The 27,142-nt window shown below is 40.3% G+C and overlaps 1 protein-coding gene across 16 annotated transcripts in view; it reads left to right on the forward strand.

Annotated features, from left to right (window-relative positions):
* Window positions 1-27,142, forward strand: part of SPIRE1 (spire type actin nucleation factor 1) — a 217,520-nt gene that overhangs the window by 10,868 nt on the left and 179,510 nt on the right. For 13 of the 16 annotated variants that reach the window (XR_010152011.1, XR_010152012.1, XM_054671737.2 and 10 more), the window contains one exon: window positions 15,803-15,837. Coding sequence is in view for 14 of the 16 variants with exons in the window: in XM_054671737.2 (XP_054527712.1) it covers window positions 15,803-15,837 (35 nt within the window). In the remaining 2 variants the exon portion in view is untranslated. Of the gene's footprint in view, window positions 1-14,515; window positions 14,576-15,802; window positions 15,838-27,142 lie in introns of those variants that run through there. The other 3 variants (XM_063795917.1, XM_063795918.1, XM_063795921.1) reach the window with 2 other exon arrangements.

Genomic DNA, 27,142 nt, shown 5'->3' on the forward strand with positions numbered 1-27,142 from the left:
TCACCCAGGCTGTAGTGCAGTGGCTTGATCGGCTCACTGCAGCTTTGACCTCCCAGATTCAAGCAATCCTCCCACCTCAGCCTCCCGAGTAGCTGGGACTACAGGCATGTGTCACCATGCCTGGGTAATTTTTTTTTTTTTTTTTTTTGAGACGGAGTCTTGCTCTGTCACCAGGCTGGAGTGCAGCAGCATGATCTCGGCTTACTGCAACCTCTGGCCCCCGGGTTCAAGCGATTCTCCTGCCTCAGCCTCCCGAGTAGCTGGGACTACAGGCACGTGCCATCACGCCCAGCTAATTTTTTGTATTTTTAGTAGAGACGGGGTTTCACCATATTAGCCGGGATGGTCTCGAACTCCTGACCTCATGATCCGCCCGCCTTGGCCTCCCAAAGTGCTGGGATTATAGATGTGAGCCACCACCACCACTTGGCCCATGCCTGGGTAATTTTTATATCGTTTTTTAGAGACAGAGATTTTGCCATGTTGCCTAGTTTTGTTTGGAACTTCTGGGCTCAAGTGATTTGCCCACCTTGGCCTACCAAAGTGCTGGAATTGCAGGCATGAGCCACCATGCCTGGCCTGCTGTCACTTTTATTTATTTGTTTGTTTATTTTTTTTGAGACAGAGTCTTAGTCTTTTGCCCAGGCTGGAGTGCAGTGGCACGAGCTCGGGTCACTGCAACCTTCGCCTCCCAGGTTCAAGCAATTCTCGCACCTCAGCCTCCCAAATAGCTGGGATTACATGCACATGCCGCTGCGCCTGGCTAATTTTTGTATTTTTAGTAGAGGCAGGGTTTTTCCATATTGATCATGCTGGTCTCAAACTCTTGGCCTCAAGTACCTGCCTGCCTTTGTCTCCCAAAGTGCTGGGATTACAGGCGTGAGCCACCAAGCCTGACCTACTGTCACTTTTGGTTCCAATTTACCATGCAATATATTTCTACGTGTGTTGGGTTATAAGAGAGGGGTCACAAGAGTTTTGGGGAGAAATTTTGGAATAATGTATTTGTGGTTTTGTATCTGTGTTTCTACTTTTGCAGAGGGAAACAGTAGAAAGAATTTAGTCATCTACAGATATTAGCCCTCAAGTAAGTTAGAACTCTTAGGAAACCATTGGCCTCACTAAGAGTTTTGACTAAACTTTAGAAGAAAAAAATCATTGAGCTACCAAGAACTATATGTTGATAAGAGATGATGAGTTGCACTCTGCTTGTTATATATGGAAGGTCAGATTCACTCTCCTGTATCATTGGTCCTATAAAATAACAGCAGTTCTCATCCTGCTTTCATAACAGTGTCATTAGAGCTGTATGTATTTCCCTTTTACTTCTTGTTGGCTAAGTAGAAAAAAGGAAAATAACTTCTTTCAGATATTTGTTTAAAACTATGAAGGAAATATTGAGTTACCAAATGTAGTGGGAATTTTTAGTCAAAAAAATTTTTTTTTATGAGACAGGGTCTTTCTCTCTTGCTCAGGCTGGAGTGCAGTAGTATGATCATAGCTCACTGCAGTCCCCGGCTCCTGGGTTCAAGCAGTCTTCCTACCTCAGCCTCCCAAGTAGCTGGGACCACAGGTGTGTGCTGCCACTTCTGGCTAATTTTTTATTTTTATTTTTTAGTGGAGAAAAATGTTGCCCAGACTGCTCTTGAACTCCTGACCTCAAATGATCCACCTGCCTCAGTCTTACAAAGTGCTGAAATTGCAGGTGTGAGCCACTGTGCCTGACCAAACTTTTTATTTTGGGATAATTTTAGATTTACAGAAAAGTTGAAAAGAGAATGCAGCTAATTCTTATTTGCCCCTCACCCAGTTCCCCTAAATGTTAACATTTTATATTCTTGTGGTATATTTGTCAAAACTAAAAAAACAACATTGATGCATTGCTATTAACTAAACTCCAGACTTCATTTGGGTTTCCCCAGTTTTTCTATTAATGTCCTTTTTCTTTTCTTTTTTTTTTTTTTTGAGACGGAGTTTTGCTCTTCTTGTCCAGGCTGGAGTGCAATGGCGTGATCTTGGCTCACCATAACCTCTACCTCCTGGGTTCAAGGGATTCTCCTGCCTCAGCCTCCCGAGTAGCTGGGATTTACAGGCACCTGCCACCACACCTGGGTAATTTTGTATTTTTAGTAGAGACGGAGTTTCTCCATGTTGGTCAGGCTGGTCTCAAACTCCTGACCTCAGGTGATCCGTCTGCCTCGGCCTCCCAAAGTGCTGGGATTACAGGTGTGAGCCACTGTGCTCGGCCTTAGTGTCCTTTTTCTATTGCAGAAATCCCATTCGAGATACCATATTGCATTTAGTCATCATGTCTCCTTAGTTTCTTCTGGTCTGTGACAGTTTATCATGATCTTGACAGTCTTGGCAAGTACTGGTCAGCTGTTTTGTAAAATGTCCCTCCATTTGGACTTGCCTGGTATTTTTATGGCTAGACTGGGTTATAGTTTTGGGGGAAGAATACCAGCGAGGTGAAGGGCTCCCCCTGATCACATCATATTGGGGCACATGATAACCATGTGACATCAGTGGTTATGATAACCTGGACACTTGATTAAGACAGTGTTGTCAGGTTTCTCCACTAAAAAGTTACTATTTTTACCTTTTTTTTAATATGTTGTTCTTTAGAAAGGAGTCATTAATTCCAGCCTGCATTCAAGGATAGGGCCAGGTAATTAAACCACCTCCTGGAGACGTGAATATCTTCTTAGAGTTATTTTGAAATCTGTGAAGAAGATTTGTGCCTTCTCCTCCATTTACTTACATATTCAATCATTTGTTTATATCAGTCTGGATTGACATGTATTTTGTACTTTGGTTGTTTTGTTGCTCAGATTGTTCCCGCTGTGGCCATTGATTGCTCCTTAGGCTTGGCTCCTGTGTTCCTTTGATATGCAGCCCTCCTTCTGTCTGGTGGAGCACGTCCTTGCTTTCTGGCACTGCAAGATGTTTCAAGGATCATCTTATATGTTTCCTGCCCCAGCCCTAGAGTCACCCATATTTCCAGGGAGCTCTTGTTTTCTTTTATTGGAGAATGGTGTTTAGAAACCATGATCTTAGCACTGGGTATGCTTGTTGCTTATTGTTTTGTTTTTATTTATTTTTTAAAGTTGTAGTTTTGCTCTGTTGCCCAGGCGGGAGTGCAGTGATGTGATCATAGCTCTCTGTAACTTTGAACTTCTGGGTACAGGTGATCCTTCCACCTCAGCCTCCTGAGTAGCTGGGACTATAAATGCACACCACCACTCCTGGCTAATTTTTTTGTTATTTTTTTGTAGAGACAGGGTCTGTCACTATATTGCCCAGGCTGGTCTTGAACCCCATTCAAGTGATCTTCCCGCCTCAACTTCCCACAGTGTTGGGATTACAGGTGTGATCCACTGCACCTGGCCTGTTTTTAATATAGAAGAAGAAATGTTAAAGAGTTTATTTTTGATGTTCAAACTCTAGATGGATATTTGGGTTTCAAATATCGACTTACTGGATAGTATGAATAATGCCACTGTGAACATTACTGCACGTGTCTTTTGGTGAGCAAATGTAGCATTTTTGTTGAATATGTTTCTAAAAGTGCAATTGCTAATTCATGATGTATGGTCAGCATAAGTAGATATTGCCAGAAATTTTCCAAAGTGATTGTATCTCACAAACTTTTAAAATTAAAACTGATATGAGACATTAGTATAAATTTAAAAAGGATTCGATTAGGTATATGGAGGGGTTATATTCCTAATAATACCAAACTGCTGGCTTCTGAAAACTGTGACTCTTAGGTCTTTTTATACTAATTGTGCTAATGCTTTTTTTTTTTTTTTTTTTTTGAGTCGGAGTTTTGCTCTTGTTGCCCAGGCTGGAGGGCAATCCTGCGATCTTGGCTAACTGCAGCCTCCACCTTCTGGGTTCAAGCGATTCTCCTGCCTCAGCCTCCATGGTAGCTGAGATTACAGGCATGCACCACCACGCCTGGCTAATTTTGTATTTTTAGCAGAGGCAGAGTTTCACTATGTTGATCAGGCTGGTCTCAAATTCCAGATTTCAAGTGATCCACCCGCCTCCGTCTCCCAAAGTGCTGGGATTACAGGTGTGAACCACTGCGCCGGGCCTAATACATTTTTTTAAATTGAGTCTGTGGTCTTTTTCTGTCATATTTCCCATTTTCTCTCCCATCCCTTAATTTAATTAGAAGTTAAGTTCCTATCTAGTATATTCCTTTAATATCTTGTATTTCGGAGAGATAAAAATATAAATAGAGATAATTGGAGGGTAGTGCTAGAATGTCACTAACAATCCCTATAGGTTGCCTGGTCCCAGGGTTTGGTCATGTCTTCCTGGATTTTTAGTGAAAATACCATGTTAGCGATATTCCCATTACATGATTTCATGTATTCATTTCACCAATATTTGAGTGCCTTCTAAGTGCACTGTGCCAGATGTTGACGATACAAAGAGGGATAAACTGCACTCATACCTTCAAGAAGCTCATAGATGGAGAAACTAACACAGTACAGTGCAATAATTTTAAAATAATAAAGATGTTTAGAAAACTATGAGAGCCCAGAGAAGAGAGCGGCTGACCCTGCCTGGTGACAGTAGGCGAGTGTTACAGAGATCTGGTTTCTGGAGGTCTCCAGGATGGGGCTGTAGCCTAAAAGGAAGACTATGTGAGGCAGCAGCAGCAGCAGCAAGTGGAAAGGCTTGGAGATGTGGAGGACGTTATATGGTACTCAGAGAGCAGCAGTACATGGATGGCAAGTGCGGCGTTTGTGCTGCCACCCACTTCCCCATGCCAAAAGCATATAACTGCTAATCAGTTACCGCATTTTTTGCTGCCGAATTTATAAGCAGCCCCAAGAGTTCTCAACAGGATGCCTCAGGTGGCCACTACTAATTATTTGGAGTTGGCACGTGAGGTTAAACCTGTTTGTCTTCTTTGTAGTGGGTGTTCCCTGTGCCTGGAGCGGAGGATGTGTGTGGGAGTCGGGGGAGTAAGAAGGGCTGGAAAGGCACGTTGGCTGGGATCACATGATGAAGGACTTTGTGCCAGCCACATGGTTGAGTGTGTATTTATAGTCTGTACAGGCAGTGGAGAGCCATGGAAGGGTTTTAAGCAGGAAAATGATGTAAGCAGATTACTCTTTTTAGAAAGATAAATGTAGGGGCTTTGTAGATGTATTGAATTGGGTAAAATGGAGGGCAAAGACACCAGTAGGCATTTTATACTATCTTTAGATCTTTGTAGCCTTTAAGTTGCTAAACCAGTTAGGAGTGTTATGGCTGTTCAAACAGGAGATGATGGAGGTCTGAATTAGGGCAGTAGGAATGGAGAGAAAGAATCAGATTGAGAGTGATTTAGGAAATAGGACATGGTATAGCTCTTCCACTTTTTATGTGTGGGTGAGAAAGAGGAAGGATTGTTCAAAGGCTCTGACTTCTTGCCTGGGTGCTTGGGTGACAGGGTAGGCAGGAGGGGCAGGTTAGGGTGGGAAGATAGATGATGGTTTATACTTGTTGGAAATTAAATTGGCCTGGAAAATATTTTTTCCTGTGGAGTCATGTTGATTCCCACCAAGCTCCTTTGCTGCCTTCCAGATAGTTGCAAATCAGCTGTTGAATGTCACACCATAACATGGAGAGAACTAAGAGCTGGCTACAGAAGATGCAGTTTCGATTCTTTTGGCTCTGATGCTTACTATTGAATAGCTATGACCTCAGGCAAGCCATTTAACTATTTCTGATGCTGATACTGTCTTATTTTTTTTTTCTTTTATTCTTTTGTGTGTGTGTGCGGAGACCAGGTTTTGCCAGGTTCCCCAGGCTGGTCTTGAACTCCTGGACTCAAGACATCTACCTGCCTTGGCCTCCCAAAGTACTGGGGTTACATGTACATGTGTGAGCCATGGTGCCCGGCCGCTCTCTTTCTTTATTTGTAAAATGGAAGTAATATTTGTCCAGCCCTTCTTGTGAAATTGTTATGAGACTCAAATGAAGAAATATATGTGGGGGCATTTTGTTACCTTGTATGTACTGCACAAATACATTTTTACTGAGCCATTGCTATCCTTTGTAAAAAGATGAATACTTCCAAATTATTTGAGTCAAGATTGATAAAGAAGTTCTAAAACAATATTAAATATATGTTTGGAAGTCTATAAAATGATTCTTGAGGTTGAAACAATTTGAAATGTGGGTGTCCATAATGTGATTAGACCTTTGTTGCCTTAGGTGCTCCACCAGGTTTTTAGAATGGACTATGGAGGGTTACTTGCAGATTATCAGGGAAAGGTAATTAGTGCTTGACCACCGTTTATATTTTTTATGGATTTCCATATATTTTATATTATCTTGAATTTGGTTTTTTCCTTCTTTTGCCACTTTCTGACTTGTTTGATACTCATTTATTGATCATTTAATTTAGCTTCTTTCAATCCTTTGGGGAGTATAGGAGGGCTTATTTATGTAAATAATAAAACAATGTAACTATAACTTTCCCTATAAACTCTTGGAACAAATTTCATCTGAGACCTGTAAGATAAGCCATAGTTTAGATGAAATATTTGAACTGTTGTATTGCCTGATGTGTATAAACTTAAATGTTTTTGATGGGAAATTGTTAAGTTCCTTAAATTAATGATAGTTGCCCCCTAACCCTGACCTTTTTTTTTTTTTTTTTTTTTTTTGAGTTGGAGTTTCCCTCTGTCACCTAGGCTGGAGTGCAGTGGCTCGATCTCAACTCACTGCAACCTCCGCCTCCTGTGTTCAAGCGATTCTCCCTCCTCAGCCTCCCGAGTAGCTGAGACTACAGGCATGTGCCACCATGCCCAGCTAATTTTTTTTTTTTTTTGGTTGAGACAGGGTTTCACCATGTTGGCCAGGCTGGTCTCAAACTCCTGACCTCAAATGATTCGCGCCCCCACCCCCAGCCTTCCAAAGTGCTGGGATTATAGATGTGAGTCACAGTGCTCAGCTTGACTTTCTTCTTTAATTAATGATCTTTTCATTATATTTATATTTAAAGAATAGTACTGTATTCATAAGTATAATAAAAATGTGTAACTTACAAAACTCATTACAAAAATATTTCTTGACTATATATAGTATATGTAGTAAAGGTTAAATAGCTAAAAATGTTCATAGTAAAGGTTAAATAGCTAAAAATGGCAAAGTGTAGTCTATGTCAAGCCTATGTTGTTTTTATAGTTTTTAAATCAGATCTCCCAAATCTTGACAGAGGGAAAGTAACACATTTGGGTAAGTGGATATGGATGGTAGAGTTGTGATATAACTAAAGGGAGTTAGGGCTTGGAAGATAGAAGTTCCTGGGATGCCTCTCTGCAGGGCTCTTGTTGGCTAGGTTGTCTCATACTCAGATGCCACAGAGGGGCAGGAGATTCTAAAGAGAATGGACACAGATGTGTGTATGAAATGCATGAAAACCAGAACTCTTCAATTGATAGGGAATACTAGAACATTTGGGATTGTCACCTGCTAGAACTCTTTGTTTATGATTTGGCTTGGGGAGGTTCCCCTCCAAGTTCACCTTCCTAAAATCTAGTGATATGTCTATGTATTTTTGAGCTTGTGAAGTTTAAGCAATGTTTGAATTGCTGTTACTAGGGAAAAGTTTAATCCAAATCAACCCAGTTTACAAAAAGTACTTTGACTTTCATTGTCCCTGTCTTCCAACACAGGAGTGTCAGAAATGTGGCTCCAGGCTATAAACATTTTTAGCTATTTATGTATAAACATTTAAACATTTTTAGCTATTTAACCTTTACTACATATACTATACATAGTCAAGAAATATCTTTTTGTAATGAGTTTTGTAAGTTACACATTTTTATTATACTTATGAATACAGTACTATTCTTTAAATACAAATATTATGTCTTCTATTCCTATGGCAGCATTTCTTCTTCTTCTTCTTTTTTAAAATTTTACTTTAAGTTCCAGGATACATGTGCAGAATGTACAGGTTTGTTACATAGGTATACATGTGCCATGCTGGTTTGCCGCACCTGTCAACCCGTGATCTAGGTTTTAAGCCCCGCAGGCATTAGGTATTTGTCCTAATGCTCTTTCTCCCCTTTCCCCCACCATCCCTGACAGGCCCTGGTGTGTGTTGTTTCCCTCCCTGTGTCCATGTGTTCTCATTGTTCAACTCCCACTTATGAGTGAGACCATTTCTAAATAGTCCTGGGCACCTCCTATCCTGTACTTGCCATCAGAATACTTCTGAAGATGACGTTCTAGACAGCCACTGTTATTCAGAATTGGCACTAGAGATGAAACTTATTTGCTCTGCAAGCTTCCAGTGTTGCCAGGTTACATAAAATAGATAAAAGATAATATCCAAATTTTGTGGCAGGTTTTAATCACTGATACTAGGTCCAAGGGGAGACTCTAGTCCCTGGGAAGGTGACTGGTAATAACAATCCAAGGCTGTCATTTTTTTGAAAGGTAAGGGATTTAGTTACAAATCTAGGAAGCAAAGTATAGTCTATGTCAAAAATAAAGTGGGAGCTTCCATTTCTGAATTAGGATAGAAGTCACATTTATGGCAAAGGTGATTGGAGGCTGAAAGTCCTAGAGCCTGGCTTGGGGCAGAGTCTGTGGGTGGGGGTCAGATAATCTCAAGGAAGAAGATGCAAGTTCTGGAGAGTGCCTGTCACACAAACGTATTGTTGGTGAATGAACAGATGAATGCTTTTTCCATGAGTGATATTTAAAATTAGAGGTCATGTCCCTGACTGTTTTTTGTATCAAATCCATAACATTCACGCTGAGGCGGGCGGATCACAAGGTCAGGAGATTGAGACCATCCTGGCTAACATGGTGAAATCCCATTTCTACTAAAAATACAAAAATTAGCTGGGCGTGGTGGTGCGTGCCTGTAGTCCCAGCTACTCAGGAGGCTGAGGCAGGAGAATTGCTTGAACCTGGGAGGCGGAGGTTGTAGTGAGCCAAGATCGTGCACTGCACTCCAGCCTGGGCGACAGAGCAAGACTCCGTCTCAAAAAAAAAAAAAAAAAAAAGACAAAAAAGTATAACATTCTTTTTTCCCTTAAAATGCAACTTGGCAAAGATGATTTTGTTGGGGGAAATTGGTTTAAGCTAATAAATACGTAGTTTCACTGTCCTAACTTTTGAAGTTCTGTTCATTGATTCCAGGTCCTCAGTGGCCGCTGCACTTTAGAAATTCAGGTATGAGGCTGGGTGTGGTGGCTCACGCCTGTAATCCCAGCACTTTGGGAGGCTGAGGTGGGCGGATCATGAGGTCAAGAGATCAAGACCATCCTGGCCAACATGGTGAAACCCCGTCTCTACTAAAAATACAAACATTAGCTGGGCATGGTAGTGCGTGCCTGTAGTCCCAGCGACTTGGGAGGCTGAGGCAGGAGAATCGCTTGAACCCTGGAGACGGAGGTTGTAGTAAGCCAAGATCGTGCCACTGCACTCTAGACTGGCGACAGAGTGAGACTCCATCTCAAAAAAAAAAAAAAAAAAGAAATTCAGGTATGATTAGGCTGTAGAAATTTTTTTATTGCTAAATTTCAGCCTGTTAACTACAACACTGTGGTTTTTTTTTCCTAGTAATAATACAAAAATTGTCCCAGAAGCATATTTAACAAACTCCTTTCTTAATAAAAGTATTATAGTTCTTAAACTAATGGTTGTTGTTGATCAGTTTTGGTCAAATGTTTGAGAATATTATTCTTGAAAACATGGAGCATGTTCAGGATGTTGTTTGTCAGTCCATTAGCAAATCCTGTTCTACTTCCAAATTATTTCATGAACCCTCTCCTTTTCACCCTCATTACTGCCATCGCCCTGCCTGGCCACCCGCGTGTAGTGCTGCAGTACAATGATAGTAGCCTCCTCGCTGGCCTTGAGCTTTCCATCTGGCTGTCTCCACTACATTCTTCACATTATAGCAAGACTGACCTGGAAACTACCTGGACGCAGCTGACCCTCTTGCCTGGTATCCTTCAATAGCTTCCCATTTTCCTTAAAGTCAAATCTGAACTCCTCATACTATCCTTACAAGCCTATGTGATCTGCCCCCTGCCTGTCTAAACACAGTTTATGTTACTCATCCACCAAACACTTCCCGGGCCTGTCACACGCCACCTCCTGCTTCCGGAACAGATTCTTCTTCCCGCCCTCCTGTTGGTTCTACCCAGCTTCAAGGTCTCTGTTTAAATATCATCTTTTGGAGGAATCTTACCTGACCACCCCAAATGGGGTCATTTCTGTTACTTTCTCTCCCTTTTGGATCCATTTATCACGAGTTCTGTTTTGTTTGATTACTTTTTTGGGGCTGTGTTCAATAAAATGTAAGCCTTATGAGGCAAGAACTGTGTCTAGCTTGTTTACTATGACAGTGTGTCATCAGTGCTTATGAGTAGTACTTAGTAGGTGGTGAATAAATATTTACTGAACAAATGAAGGCGGCAGAGGTATGCTGGCACGAGAGCAGGGTGTATTCATTGGTATCTCAGTTTTAGCATGAAAAAGAACATAATTTCACATGGTTAGAGGGACTGAAACATTGTCTAGAATTTGGTCACATAGTAAAAAGCTGGAGAATAATTCTGAGAACCATTTATCTTAAAAGTTCCAGAAATTCTGTTTTTTTGGTAGGTATAGTTTGCCTTTTACTTATTCAGCTAGTTTGAATCATATTGATAATGTGACTGCATGATAAGTCAGCCATATGCTGAGGTTTCTACTTTAAAGATAAGTAGCTACCTTAATTTGAAAGTATTATTTGCATTCTCTGAGCAGACCCATGGTGAAATGATCTGATTATCAATATTTAAGATTTAAAATGTCTGCTGAAGATGACAGTGTTGCCTTAGTTATGAATTCTTTATGACAGATATTTTATATCAGGACTAGTTTGTTTCGTAAAGCCATTCTGTGTCAGTTAATAGGAAGGCATAGGCTTTTCTGTTTCCTGGGACATAAAGGGACTCGTCTAATAAATTTTTTTTTTTTTTTTAAAGACAATGTCTGGCTCTGTTGCCCAGGCTGGAGTGCAGTGGTACCATCTCAGCTCATTGCCTGCCTCCTGGGCTTAAGCCATTCTCCCACCTCAGCCTTTCTTTTTTTTATTTTTATTTATTTATTTATTTATTTATTTTTTATTTTTTATTTTTTTTGAGATGGAGTCTCATTCTTTCACCCAGGCTGGAAGTGCAGTGGCATGATCTCCTGCTCACTGCAACCTCTGCCTCCTGGGTTCAAGCAATTCTCTGCCTCAGTCTCCCGTGTAGCTGGGATTATAGGCACCCGCCACCATGCACAGCTAATTTTTGTATTTTTAGTAGAGATGGGGTTACACCATCTTGGCTAGGCTGGCCTTGAACTCCTGACCTCGTGATCCACCTGCCTTGGACTCCCAAAGTGCTCGGATGGCAGGTATGAGCCACTGCGCCCGGCCGCATTCCTCAATTCAACAACACCTTCTTCAATTGGAAACTACCGGTATAGCATCAAGGGATTTACACTTGACAAGTACTGAGTCTTTCTTCAAAGGTTGGCCACTTCTGTTTTACTGCACCAGACCTAAGGAATGAATCCCTCTGAAACTTACAAATCCTGTGACTTCACCCAGAATTTTTTTTTTTGAGATGGAGTGGCGCTGTCTCGCCCAGGCTGCAGTGCAATGCCTGAACCCAGGAGGCAGAACTTGCAGTGAGCCAAGATCATGCCACTGCACTCCAGCCTGGGTGACAGAGCGAGACTCCGTCTCAAAAAAAAAAAAATTTTTTTTGAGGAATGCATTTCCCCATTCCTCAGAAACAGTAGAAATGGTAGTTAGCCTGGACAGTACCCCTGCAGTTCCCCTCAATCCCAACAGCCACTGAAAGTGGGAATGGAGATATATTAGTCCATTCTTGCATTGCTATAAAGAACTACCTGAGACTGGGTAATTTATAAAGAAAAGAGGTTTAATTGGATCACTGTTCTGCAGGCTGTACAGGAAGCATGGCTGGGGAGGCCTCAGAAAACTTACAGTCATCACAAAAGGTGAAGGGGAAGCCAGCACGTCCTGGATGGCTGGAGCAGGAGGAAGAAAGAGGGAAGGAGGAGGTGCTACAGACTGAAACAACCAGATCTCATGATAACTCGCTATCACAGGACAGCACTAGGGGATGGATGGTGCTACACCATTAGAAACCATCCTCATGATCTGATCACTTCCCACCAGGCCCCACCTCTAACATTGAGAATTAGAATTGAACATGAGATTTGGGTGGGGACATAGAACCAAACCATATCAAGAGGATTAGAATAAGAAAACCACACCAACATACATGAGGAGGAATCAGGAGCCTTAGAGTGTGCTCTTCACTCTGTCACCAACTCTGTGTCATTATGTGCAAGTCATTTGACTCCTTGAGCTCTCAGATTACTCATCTGTTTTTAATTAATTAATTAATGGTTTCTGAGGCAAGGCCTTGTTCTGTCACCCGTTCTGGAGTGCTGTGGCACTATCACAGCTCACTGCAGACTGGACCTCCTGGGCTCAAGTGATCCTCCTTCCTCAGCTTCCTGAGTAGCTGGGACTACAGGCTTGTGCCAACATGCGTGGCTAATTTTTTATTTTTGATAGAAACTGGGTCTCACTATGTTACCTAGGCTGGTTTCAAACTCCTGAGCTCAAACAATCCTCCCAACTCAGCCTCCCAAAGTGCAGGGATTACAGGCGCGAGACACCACACCCAGCCAAATTACTCATCTATAAAATGAATGGATTGAGCAAGATCATTTCCAAGATTCCTTTAAGCTCTGATGTCATGTGATTGGGATTTTTGGATTCCTAGATTAGCTTTTGAGCAGGAATTTGGATGGCAGAGCTGTGTAGTTGGTCAAATACTTTGTACTTACAGCCTTTTCATATTACCGTGAGTTACTCACCAGTTCAAATTGAATGACCAAGAGCTGTTGAATTCTCACAAAAATTTTTAGTACTTTTACAGCATTTTCAGTTTTATAATGCAGGTCATTGAAAAAAATCTTATTTTATAGACTCTTGTGCCCTTTTGGCACTCCTCTATCATTGTTTTTAAGCACTTCATTGTTTTCTGGTACAAAAAGATGTTCCTGACTTATCTTGTAATTTCCCTGTCCCAGCCCTGAAATCAGCCAGTTTGCCAAGGAATCCTGATTCTGTTGAGGGGGAATGGGCTTGGCGTGCCCCATGGGCTTCTCCCACTTTTGATGAGCAGCGCTAGGAAATGTTTTGAAGTTGTGTAATATCTCTAGTTACAGTTCGCCAGCACAGGGCTCCTTTTCTTCTCACGTTAGGTTTGTGTATTCCTTCTCCCATAGTGTAAGTCATGACTCCCAGCAATATCAGTGTATTTACTCATGTGCTCATTGCTGCAATACATTAAAATAGTTTCAGAATTTTATACTACCAACAAGAAACGTACTACAAAAACTTTTAGATTTCTTTGTAATTCTCTTTATCTTCAGAATATATCCTACTGAAGATGTAAACTCACATACTCTTTTTTTTTTTTTTTTTTTTTTGAGACGGAGTCTCACTCTGTCACCCAGGCTGGAGTGCACTGGCGCAATCTCGGCTCACTGCAAGCTCTGCCTCCCGGTTCATGCCATTCTCCTGCCTCAGCCTCCCGAGTAGCTGGGACTACAGGCACTCACCACCACGCCCGGCTAATGTTTTGTATTTTTAATAGAGATGAGGTTTCACCATGTTAGCCAGGATAGTCTCAATCTCCTGACCTCATGATCTGTCTGCCTCGGCCTCCCAAAGTGCTGGGATTACAGGCGTGAGCCACTGCACTTGGCCAACTCATAGACTCTTAAAGAGGCTACTCTCTATTACAGTTTGCCTGAGTGCTCCTCTCTTCCTCCCTCTCTCTCTCTTCCCCCCATGCAGAGTAGGCTCTCAGTAAATGTTTGCCGAAAGGCAGTCTGTACCCTTCCTTGAGCTGTTTCTGTCCAGTAGTACTTTGCCGAGTAAAATTAATTACCAATTTTATGGGAGTTAAGTATTCTTAACTACCAAAAGCATTAATGGTCTGAACAAACAATCATATGTATAAATAAATAAAATGTATGTTATAAATCACTGTTGAATGTAGAGTTTTATGTAACAATAAATAAATATATAAGTAAAATAACAGTCTTATACTTATCAGACCCTATCATATAAACCCTTAGCTAGTAAGCTCATTTTATATATATGTTCATGTAGTCTTTATTGCTCATATATAATTTTTAATTTAATTCATAGAACCTAAGGCCCCTTATTTTCTGGTCTCAGTTTCAGCCAGTGTTTCTCATTAGGATCATTAAGAGATGAGGAGTTGTGGTTGTCTTCTTTTATTTTTTCGTTTTTGTTTTTTTTTCAACCGACTCATTTCAAATAAGAAATTGCGGTTTCAATTTTATTTTTTATTTTAAGAATTGGGAGCATACAAAAGCTATTATTTGTGATTTTTCTTTTGTGATGTCATAATAGAGTCTAAGGCGTAGAAATTCTAGTTAAGTACTAAAAAAATAACAAGGCTGATAGAATAACCACTGTGGGCTAGGTGTAAGGGTAAATGCTGGGGAGAGGAAGAAGTGGGAGGATAGTATTGGGTGGAGGGAAAGGTATAGAGCTAAATGCATATTTGAATTTAGGTCAGTGAAATCTAAGTGTAGTCTGGGGAAATTAAATTTTCTAGTACTGACCGGGCATGGTGGCTCACGCCTGTAATCCCAGCACTTTGGGAGGCCGAGGCAGGCAGATCACTTGAGGTCAGGAGTTCGAGACCAGCCTGGCCAACATGGCAAAACCCCATCTCTACTAAAAATACAAAAATTAGCTGGGCATGGTGGTGGGTGCCTGTAGTCCCAGCTACTCACTCAGGAGGCCGAGGTGGGAGAATCACTTGGACCCGGGAGTGGGTGGTTGCAGTGAGCCAAAATCACATCACTGCACTCCAGCCTGGGTGACAGAGTGAGACTGCTTCTCAAAAAAAAAAAAAACAAAAAAAACCCCAAAAAAACCCAATTTTCTAGTACCCAGTATAATTAATTGTATAATTGTGTTATTCGTTCTTTTTGTTAAAACTATTTAATAAGTGATTCTTTAAAATAGCTGTTTTTGTTTAAGAAGTATGTTTTTGTCAGCGACATTGACAGAAATGTATTAATTGTTCATGTTCTTTGGTATTATGTATCAGTGATGGAGAAAAATACTAATGTTGGTGCAGCCAAATATTGTTCAGTTCTAATTATTCTTTAGGTGAGCCTCTGTTGGAAAAATTACTCAATTAATTATATGGTTTTGCCTAATCATATATTAAAGGAAAACAGTCAGCATATATTAAAGAAAGTATGAATTTAAACATTATTCCTTTCATTGAAATGATCACTGTATCTTTAAACTGGAAATATATTTGCAGTCTTTTAAGATTTCCTAAGGTATACTTAAAATACCTTTAAAGTATTTTAAGGTGTTTCTTAAAAGAAAGCAAGACTTTCAAATGTTTTTGTTTGATTGATTTATATATCTGTATTAAATATGTACATATGTTTTAGATCTTATTACAGTTAAGCATTTTTTTCTCACCTTTTTTCTTTGTTATTTTTTAATGGGCCTATTTAAACTTAAATCTCTAAGTAGGACCTTCAGAGATATTTGGTCATTCTAGCATCTTTCATTTGCATAGATATTCTCATAGACATAATAAAGCCATAGCCAGAGAAGCTCAAATATTTTTATCAATGATTTTAAAAAGCTGAAATCTTTTTAAAGTAATCCTTTTCATTTTTATTACAGGTAAATTGGGATATTCACAATGTATGGAAACAGAGGTAAGTGAAATACTCAAATATTTCTTAGTAAAGCAGCTTTGCAATCCTGTTTAGACTAACTTGAGTACTGAACTATCTCACTATAGGTTCTTGGTCTTCTGATAAGATTTCTTTTTTTTTTTTGAGATGGACTTTTGCTCTTGTCGCCCAGGTTGGAGTACAATGGCACGATCTTGGCTCACTGCAACCTCCGCCTCTTGAGTTCAAGCGATTCTCCCGCCTCAGCCTTCTGACTGGCTGGGATTATAGGCGCCCACCACCACACTCAGCTAATTTTTGTATTTTTAGTAGAGATGGGGTTTCACCATGTTGGCCAGGCTGGTCTTGAACTCCTTACCTCAGGTGATCCACCCGCCTTGGCCTCTCAAAGTGCTGGGATTATAGGCATGAGTCACTGCACCTGGCCCTGATAAGATGTTTTGAGAGCAGGTATGTTTTCTAGGTTTAGGAAGAGTAAAATGTGAAGAAAAATTACTTGCCTTGTCCATATTTTTGTAACGTCAGGTTGTGTTATAAAGAATAGCTTAATTATCATTTTAAAATTTAACCGTATTATTATTTGCAGAATTGAGTTAGCTAAGATCCAGAGCTCTTAGTAATTTCAGTTTTTCTTTTCATAATTCAGTGCAGTATGTCATATAATAAATACAGCATTTAAATGTGTTAGACTCCATTGGAGCTGCCTTATATTTATTATTATTATTATTATTATTATTATTATTATTTTTATTTTTAGACGGAGTCTCACTCTGTCGCCCAGGCTGGAGGGCAGTGGCACGATCTCAGCTCACTGCAAGCTCCGCCTCCCAGGTTCACGCCATTCTCCTGCCCCAGCCTCCCAGGTAGCTGGGTCTACAGGCGCCTGCCACCACGCCCAGCTAATTTTTTGTATTTTTAGTAGAGACGGTTTCACCGTGTTAGCCAGGATGGTCTCGATCTCCTGACCTCATGATCCTCCCGCCTTGGCCTCCCAAAGTGCTGGGATTACAGGCATGAGCCACTGTGCCTGGCCTGGTTTATTATTTTTTAATAATTTAATTTCAAATTTCTGATTGTGAAATTTAAGGGGTTTCTATGTGTTCATTGCAGGGATTTCAAGCATAATACTGAAATACCAGGTCAGCATATATGTGTGGTATTCTTTTCAGTAGCAGTTTCATCATCCTTAGATTGGGGGTGTTGGGTGTTTTGTTAGTGGCAATGCCCAAATAAAGGATTTAAGAAGTTGTATTTCAAATTTTATAATGCATCTACATATTGATGTAGGTTTTAGTAAGTTTTAACTGTTGTTTTAAATGAAATGTAGGCTTCCCAAGGGATTATATTGTATAATAGAGAAACAAAAATAATTTATCCCTTTTGGCATTAATTTTTGTATTTTCTTTCTTTTTTTTTTTTTTTCTTTTGAGACAGAGCCTTGCTGTGTCTCCCAGGCTGGAGTGCAGTGGCACAATCTTGGCTCACTGCAACCTCCACCTCCCAGGTTCAAGTGATTCTCCTGCCTCAGCTTCCCGAGTAGCTGGGACTACAGGCGCATGCCACCATGCTGGCTAGTTTTTGTATTTTTAGTGAAGATGGGGTTTCACCATGTTGGCCAGGCTGGTCTCAAACTCCCGGTCTCAGGTGATCCACCATTACAGGCGTGAGCCACTGTGCCCGGCCCATTTTTGCATTTTCTATTCAACTTTGAAAGGAGGGACAATTTTTTCCAAGTTAGATCTAAAAAGGCAAGAACTTAATATTTTTATATTGTTAGAATTTTTGATATACTATTCAACATGACACAAAGGGGTGGGATTTGATTTGAGTCAGAAGAGGTAAGTTTTGTGGTTTCTGGTTGTGTATTTTTCTAGCTATGCAATTTTGAATAAGTAATTTTTCTTCCAGAACTTTGTCTTTCTTATCTATAAAATGTTAATGGTAATTTGTATTAACCTCATAGCTTATGAAATTTTTAAAGAGATACTATATATTAAAATGTTTCATAAACCTTAAATTCACTATTGTGAATTAAGATGATACAAATATAGTCAGCATTCATCTGCATTTAGGTAATGAAATATGAAGATTTTACATACAAGGCACAGTTATCTAATTATTGTTTTATTGTCATAAAATCCACATGATCTTAACATTAGTTTAGTACTCACTTTGTAAAGAAGCATTAGTTCATTTTATCTCCTAATTGACAGCCCTTATAATTTGATCCATAACATAGGTCACCAAAAGAATTGGAATCTAACTAAATAGAAGTTTTTCAGAATTAAAAAAAAAGTAAAAATTTGAAGGGGGCAAAACACAAACAAAAATTTCAATCTGATATTGATTTAATTCAGAAAAATAGGTATTTTCTAGGGCTAACAGTGGTTATCAGTGGGGAGGAGATTGGGATTGTGGATGGTCATTTATCCATATTGTTTGATTTAAAAAAAAAGTATCTGTGTATTACTTTGGTAATTAAGATAGCAAAAAGCAGGAGTGGTGAGGGGGTAGAGGCAGAGGGAACTACTTTTTCTTAGAAGTTTGGTGAAGTGACAGAAGGAATTAAAAAACAGCATAAGGAGGAAGTTTTCTGTTGTGTTTTAGGTTAGAGACGATGGTCCATTTGGCGGTGGTGGTGTGAGGGAGCCTAGAGTGTGTGAGCCAGGTTCAAGGGTGGTTATCTAATGAAGCTGACCCAGGAACACATGGGAGACGATGGTTGTCTGGAGTAGTGCTGCTCAGAACCAAGACTGGCCCAGGGCTCTGTAGTCTCTGAGACCCTCTCAGGGGATCTGCAAGGTCAAAACTATTTTCATAGTACTACTAGGATATCATTTGCCTTTATACTTTCATTCTCTTTAGAGCGTGCCATGGAGTTTTTGGAGGCATGAGGAAGACTGTCAGAATGACTGCAGAAGCAGATGAGATCCAGCCTTTTTTTTTTTGGAGACAGGGTCTTGCTCTGTCACCCAGGCTGGAGTGCAGTGCCATGATAACGGCTCACTGTAGCCTCAACTTCCTAGGTTCAAGTCATCCTCCCACCTCAGCCCTCTGAGTAGCTGGGACTACAGGTGCATGTCACCACACCTGGATAGTTTTTTATTTTTTATTTTATTTTTATTTTTTGAGACGGAGTCTCACTCTGTCACCCAGACTGGAGTGCAGTCGTGCGATCTTGGCTCACTACAACCTCTGCCTCCCGGGTTCAAGCGATTCTCCTACCTCAGCCTCCCAAGTAGCTGGGACCACAGGCGTGTGCCGTGATGCCCGGCTAATTTTTGTATTTTTAGTAGAGACAGGGTTTCGCCAGGCTGGTTGCGAACTCCTGACCTCGTGATCCTCCCGCCTCACCCTCCCAAAGTGTTGGGATTACAGGCGTAAGCCACTGTGCCTGGCCTGTTTTTTTATTTTTATGTTTTTTTTTTTTTTTGTAGAGATGGGGTTTTGCTATGTTGCCCAGGCTGGTCTCCAACTCCTGAGCTCAAGCAGTCCTCATGCCTCGGCCTCCCAAAGTGTTGGGATTATAAATGTGAGGCACCTTGCCCAGCCTCTGTGCTGTCTTTCATTGAGCCTGACATTAAAAGGTTTTGTAAAATGTAAAACAATTCCACTGATCTCATTTTTTTAATGTAGTTTTTTTTTCCTCCATAAAATGTTATTAACATTTAATGGGCTTAAATGAATTAATACATATTTTAAACATTCCTTGGTTTTAATTTCTAATACAGTAAATATTGATAGATTATAGCCCACATTAAAAAAAAGCTCTTTGGGCTCTAATTTTTTAGTGTGTAAAGAGGGTCTAAAACCAAAATTTTAAAGGTTTGAGAGCTGTGGTATGAGAGCACAGATGGCAGAGGTACTTCTTCCTAAGAAACAGAATCGGGAGGTAGGAGGAAACTAGAGTTATGGGGTAGGCAGCAGGAAGCCCAGGCATCCTTGCCATATGGGTTTAAGGCTCTTTTTGTCAGCAAGAAGGCAGGCTCATTTCTGAGACTGAGGTTATACGGGGTCACAAAGGGGACTGACTACTAGAGCCTCTCTTGGCTCTTAAATTGTTTTTCTATTTCTGCCATTCCCTCTGTAAACCCCTCACCGAACTCTTGCTAGTATAAGCTGCCTGAAGGAAGAGGCTGGCTGCCATTCTGGGGCAGCCTGTTCAGCCTTTCTGAATTCAGAGAGGCCTTGTTAGGTGGCCCTTGTGCCCAGGCTCAGCTCATGGGGCCTCCCTTTCCTTCTTGCTTCTCTGCCTCAGATTCTCCATTGAGGGTGGATAGTTAGAAAAATTATTATTATTTTTTGAGACAGAATCTCACTCTTGCCCAGGCTGGAGTGCAGTGGCATGATCTCAGCTCACTGCAACCTCTGCCTCCCAGGTTCAAGCGATTCTCTTGCCTCAGCCTCCTGAGTAGCTGAGATTACAGGCATGTGCCACCACGCCCAGCTAATTTTTGTATTTTTAGTAGAGATGGAGTTTTGTCGTGTTGGCGAGGCTTGTCTCGAACTCGGAACCTCAGGTCATCTGCCTGCCTCAGCCTCCAAAGTGCTGGGATTACAGGCACGAGCCACTGTGCCCGCCATAAAAATTATTTACATTTTATTTAGCATCAAGCCTAGCTTTATATGTGCAGCATATTATGTGTCATTCCTGGTTGGGAAGTGTAAGGTTTCCTGGGAGCAAGAAGGAAGTCCTTCTTAAGCAAGGCTTACAGACTCCCAGGGAAAACAAAATCTCTTTATCTCTCTGGGGTTTTAGGACCCTCATCAAGTCACAGAATTGAAATAGAGAACATCAATTGTTCAACTATTTTTTATTTTAATAGTTTTTGTAGTACATAAAAATCATGTTATGAATTATTTTGTAGTTTTAATTATAACTTTTTTAGCACTTACTATATTCTTAAAAATTAAAAATTATGAGTTCTGAGAAAGCAGTGAAATCATATATAGGTATTTGATTAACTTTTATGTGATCTTTTACCTCTAGCTAATGTTTCTTAAAATCAAGTATTTTACCTTATTTCTTACTGTTTGGAAAATGTTTTAATATACTTGATTATACTAAGTATTTTCCAGCATTTGAACTCCTTAATGGAAATCTTTCATATGTTTTAAATGACATGCAAATTTTTTTACTTTAATAGGCAATTTAATTTTTCCCTATAACTTTTTCTGCTTTTTGAAAGTATAATTTACATACAGTAAAATTTACCTTTTTATTTAATTCTTTGAGTTTTGACAAGGATATTTTGTTGTTAACTATCCCTACAATCAAGTTTTGTCACCCCTTTAACGTCCCCCATGCCACTTTGTAGTTAGCCCTGCCCCTCCTCCCAGCCCCTCTTAGCCACTGATCTGTATGTTGTTCTTACAGTTTTGAAAAGGACATGTAATTTAAACAGCGTGTGACCCATATTTCTCCCTTCCTAGTAGTGGCTCACAGCTCAGACTACTAATTTATAAACTCTTGAATGACTAACCTGTACTCGTGGGCGCTTGCCTGTCAAGGAAGCAGTTCAGACCCAGATTTAAGGGTAGCTTTTATTCCAATTTTACAAATTTTTCCTACTGCCATTGTTTAAATAGTTTTGTGGATTATAATCTTACTTTTGAAGAAAATTGCTAAATATTTGAAAATGCTAAAACAGAACTGATTTGAATTTCCATGTATTTTAATTGAGGCTTTTACATTAGTTTTTTTCCAGCTTTCCAAATTTCATCACATTCCTGTCTCCTGTTAATCACCACTAATTATGTAGCACTCAGAGGCCCTTTCCCTTCAGCAGGAAAGAAGGTTAAATGAATAACTAGAACAATCCTGTTCCCTTGGGGGATTAACTGTATTTTAAGTGGAATAGGTTAAAGTATTATATAAAGTTAAATGAACTTTTATCATTACTTTAATCTTGATAGAACTGGTTTGTAAAAATTGTACCATAGAATCATTTAAGCTTTAGTGAGGGAAACTATTAAAAAGACTCATGTTCACATCTTAGAAATAAAGTTCATGTATACTGGGCATAAGTACCTATTCTGTGTTTCATTCCCACATGCATCTTGAAGAAATATTTTACAGCTTACTCATTCCTGTACACTAGTAACAGACAGAGAGCCAAATCATGAGTGAACTCCCATTCATATTGCTACAAAGAGAATAAAATACCTAGGAATCCAACTTACAAGGGATATGAAGGACCTCTTCAAGGAGAACTACAAACCACTGCTCAACAAAATAAAAGAGAGACACAAACAAATGGAAGAACATTCCGTGCTTATGGATAGGAAGAATCAATATCGTGAAAATGGCCATACTGCCCAAGATAATTTATAGATTCAATGCCATCCCCATCAAGCTACCAATGACTTTCTTCACAGAATTGGAAAAAACTACTTTAAAGTTCATATAGAACCAAAAAGGAGCCCGCATTCCCAAGACAATCCTAAGCCAAAAGAACAAAACTGGAGGCATTGCACTACCTGACTTCAAACTATATTACAAGTCTACAGTAACCAAAACAGCATGGTACTGGTACCAAAACAGATATATTGACCAATGGAACAAACAGAGGCCTCAGAAATAACACCACACATCTATAACCATCTGATCTTTGACAAACCTGACAAAAACAAGAAATGGGGAAAGGATTCCCTATTTAATACATGGTACTGGGAAAACTGGCTAGCCATATGTAGAAAGCTGAAACTGGATCCCTTTCTTTATACAAAAATTAATTCGAGATGGATTAAAGACTTAAAATGTTAGACCTCAAGCTATAAAAACCCTAGAAGAAAATCTAGGCAATACTATTCAGGACATAGGCATGGTCAAGGACTTCATGACTAAAACACCAAAAGCAATGGCAACAAAAGCCAGAATAGACAAATGGGATCTAATTAAACTAAAGAGCTTCTGCATGGCAGAAGAAGCTACCATCAGAGTGAACAGGAAACCTACAGAATGGGAGAAAATTTTTGCAATCTACCCATCTGACAAAGGGCTAATATCCAGAATCTACGAAGAACTCAAACAAATTTACAAGAAAAAAACAACCCCATCAAAAAGTGGGCAAAGGATATGAACAGACACTTCTCAAAAGAAGACATTTATGCAGCCAACAGACACATTAGAAAATGCTTATCATCACTGGTCATCAGAGAAATGCAAATCAAAACCACAATGAGATACCATCTCATACCAGTTAGAATGGCAGTTGTTAAAAATTCAGGAAACAACAGTTGCTGGAGATGATGTGGAGAAATAGGAACGCTTTTACACTGTTTTTGGAAGTGTAAATTAGTTCAACCATTATGGAAGACAGTGTGGTGATTCAAGGATCTAGAACTAGAAATACCATTTGACCTAGTGATCCCATTACTGGGTATATACCCAAAGGATTATAAGTCATGCTACTATAAAGACACATGCACACGTATGTTTACTGTGGCACTATTCACAATAGCAGGCTTGCAACCAACCCAAATGTCCATTGATGATAGACTGGATTAAGAAAATGTGGCACATACACACCATGGAATACTATGCAGCCATAAAAAAGGATGAGTTCATGTCCTTTGCAGGGACATAGATGAAGCTGGAAACCATCATTCTGAGCAAACTATTGCAAGGACGGAAAACCAAGCACCACATGTTCTCACTCATAGGTGGGAATTGAACAATGAGAACACTTGGACACAGGGTGGGGAACATCACACACTGGAGCCTGTTGTGGGGTGGGGGAGGGAGGAGGGATAGCATTAGGAGAAATACCTAATGTAAATGGGTGCAACAAACCAACATGGCACATGTATACCTCTGTAATAAACCTGCACATTGTGCGCATGTACCCTAGAACTTAAAGTATAATAACAAAAAAATTTTACAATTAGAAGAGTGTTTCTCTGTCCACCTCTGAAGCAAAAGAATGTTTAGTTTTAATTAAGAGGCATTAATTACTCTCAGTCAAAAAATTTTGTTTTGTTTATGTAAATAACAAAAGAGTTCAGACCTGTTAACAATCTTTTTAAATTAAAAATGATCATCCTCTGGGCAAAATATATATATATTTTACAGCTTACTATATTCCAAGTACTGTTATAGACATTAATTAATCATCACAGCAAATGTATGAAGTAGATCCTATTATTTGCATTTTAGGGATGAGAGCTAAGTATATAGAGAGGTTAAGTAATTTGCCCAAGCCGACATAGCCAGAAAGTTGTGGAACCACTTTTATCTCTTTTCTTTTCATATATTTGTCTTTTCTTTATTCAGCCTGTATCTGCAATGTAAGGTATCTACATAATGCTGATAGTTAATTTAGTGCCTCATTTGGAATAATGAGATGCCTTTGTATCTCCTTATATGCCTCTTAACTGCAGCTACTTCAGTTCTTGGCATTTATAGCCAATGGATATAGTCCTGTTAGATGTAACCTTGACAAAAGTGTTAACACAGTCCACGAACCTTCAACCTCTTAGGTGAGGACAGGGTCTGTACTGTAGGAACTTGTGAAGTAGTCTGATTCCAAATTACTCAAAATGATTCAAGAATTGTTCTATATAGTTGAACCTCCTGGAGAGTCAAATCTGCTTTAGGGGACCCAGAGATCTTGAGAGAAGCCAAGAAATACATCATAGTCTCTTGGACCTCGTTCTGGTTATGTACAGTTTTTGACCCAAACAGCGCTATATCAATTTTTAATGTTTTCTGAGCATCCTAAAATAAACTACTAAAGGCTGTACATGGGGTTTGCTGCTTTATACGGAGTATAACATTTTAAAATGTCTTTTTTTGTCTTTAGCTAAATCAGCTCAGTACCCATAATTGATTCCACCTTCTGGCTCATTTAGGTGACAATTAGATTTGTATTGCCTTTTTTGGGGGGGGGGGCGGGGCGGTGTGGGGAACGGAGTCTCTCTCTGTTGTCCAGGCTGGAGTGCAGTGGTGTGATCTCAGCTCACTGTAACATCTGCCTCCTGGGTTCAAGTGATTCTCCTGAGTAGCTGGGATTACAGGCAGCCGCCACCACGCCCAGCTAATTTTTGTATTTTTAGTAGAGACGGGGTTTCACCGTGTTGGCCAGGCTGATCTCGAACTCCTGACCTCAGGTGATCCACCCGCCTTGGCCTCCCAAAGTGCTGGGATTACAGGCATGAGCTACCATGCCCCGCCCTGTATTGCCTCTTTTAATTGACAATGGGTAGCCCTTAATTTCAAAAGTAACTAAAAAATCCAACCTGAAAGAAGAAAGTAGTAGTTATGCACACATGAAAATATTTGCATGCATGCACAACTTTAGCTGCATAAATGAGGCTGTTTTATGTGACTGAGAAATAGTGTTTGATACCAAACTAATTAAATCTTAGAATATCTTGTAGAAACAACAAGGCAATTATTATTGAATCTACTCTTCTAGCAGATGGCTTTGCCTGATCTTACGCTTTATGGGTTTGTAAATGGAATTGCATGACAAGAAGTTAAAATGATGAAATGTATTGTCAGAGAGGACTGGAAGAATAAACTCCAGTAACTGCTGGTAACAACAGCATTTTCTCCTTGGTCAGCAGGCCAAGAGGAATGTTTAGGAATGCTTGCATTCTACTTTCTGTCTTTTTGGATTAAAGACCCCAAACACACCTGAATTCCCATGGCCGCAACACGGTGTGGAAATCAGTTTGTACGTCCTCAGAGGAAATTGTGTCTGTACATGAGTTGCCGCTTCCGGGTGTCAATTTTAATAGAGGTCTTGGCAGAGGGATCATTGTAGTGTGATGAATAGATAATCTCCACTTAGATTTCATGTATCAGACATAGACTAGGACATTATGACAGTCATTTGGCATATTTGAAATTCAGTCATGCTTCCCCCACCCCCACCCAGTTAGCATTTATTACTAAAATGACCTTTCTGGGTTACAATCATAGATGTCTATCAGGGGACATGATTTGACCATAGGATACATAATTTATACAAGTAGTGTTCCTTTGAATAGTTTTTACTATATCTGAAGGCAAATAATAGTTATATGTCTGGCAAAGGATTTCAGAATAACTCAAATTATCTGGGAGTAAATATTTTATAATTACTTTTTTTTTTTTTTTTGAGATGGAGTCTCACTCTGTCGCCCAGCCTGGAGTGCAGTGGTGTGATCTCGGCTCACTGCAACCTCTGCCTCCCAGGTTCAAGCAATTCTGTCTCAGCCTCCCAAATAGCTGGGATTACAGGTGTCCACCACCATGCCTGGCTAATTTTTGTATTTTTAGTAGAGATGGGGTTTCATCATGTTGGCCAGGCTGGTCTCAAAAGAGTTTACCATATTTACTATATGGGTAGCTTAAACACCTCCCAGTACTTTACAATAGAGTATGTATATTTTTTTTTTTTTTTTTTTTTTTTTCTTTGAGTCAGTGTCTCGCTCTGTCACCCAGGCTGGAGTGTAGTGGTACGATCTCGGCTCACTGCAACCCCCGCCTCCTGGGTTCAAGTAATTCTGCTGCCTCAGCCTCCCGAGTAGCTGGGACTACAGGCACACGCCACCACGCCTGGCTAATTTTTGTAATTTCAGTAGAGACGGGGTTTCACCATATTGGTCAGGTTGGTCTCAAACTTCTGACCACAAGTGATCCACCCGCCTCAGCCTCCCAAAGTGCTGGGATTACAGGTGTGAGCCACCACGCCCAGCCATGTAGAGTGTTTTTTTTTTTAATAATTTGCCTTATTAGGCAGGCATGGTGGCTTACGCCTGTAATCCCAACACTTTGGGAGGCCGAGGGGGGCGGATCACCTGAGGTCAGGAGTTCGAGACCAGCTGATCAACATAGCGAAGCTCCGTCTCTACTAAAAATACAAAATTAGTTGGGTGTGGTGACACGTGCCTGTAATCCCAGCTACTCGGGAGGCTGAGGCAGGAGAATGGCTTGAACCCTTGAGGCAGAGGTTGCAGTGAGCCGAGACCGCTCCAGGGTGCACCAACCTGGGCGACAGAGTGAGACTCCATCTCAAGAAAAAATAAAGGCCGAGTGCAGTGGCTTATGCCTGTAATCCCAGCACTTTGGAAGGCCGAGGCAGGCGGATCACCTGAGGTCAGGAGTTCAAGACCAGCCTGGCCAATATGGTGAAACCCTGGCTCTACTAAATACAAAAAATTAGTAGAGCATGGTGGTGGGTGCCTGTAATCCCAGCTACTTGGGAGGCTGAGACAGGAGAATTGATTCAACCCGGGAGGTGGAGGTTGCAGTGAGCCAAGATCATGCCATTGCACTCCAGCCTGGGTGACAAGAGTGAAACTCTCTCAAAAAACAAAACAAAAAAGAATTTGCCTT

Source organism: Pan troglodytes, chromosome 17 (assembly GCF_028858775.2).
Source record: "Pan troglodytes isolate AG18354 chromosome 17, NHGRI_mPanTro3-v2.0_pri, whole genome shotgun sequence".
NCBI classification, from domain to species: domain Eukaryota; kingdom Metazoa; phylum Chordata; class Mammalia; order Primates; family Hominidae; genus Pan; species Pan troglodytes.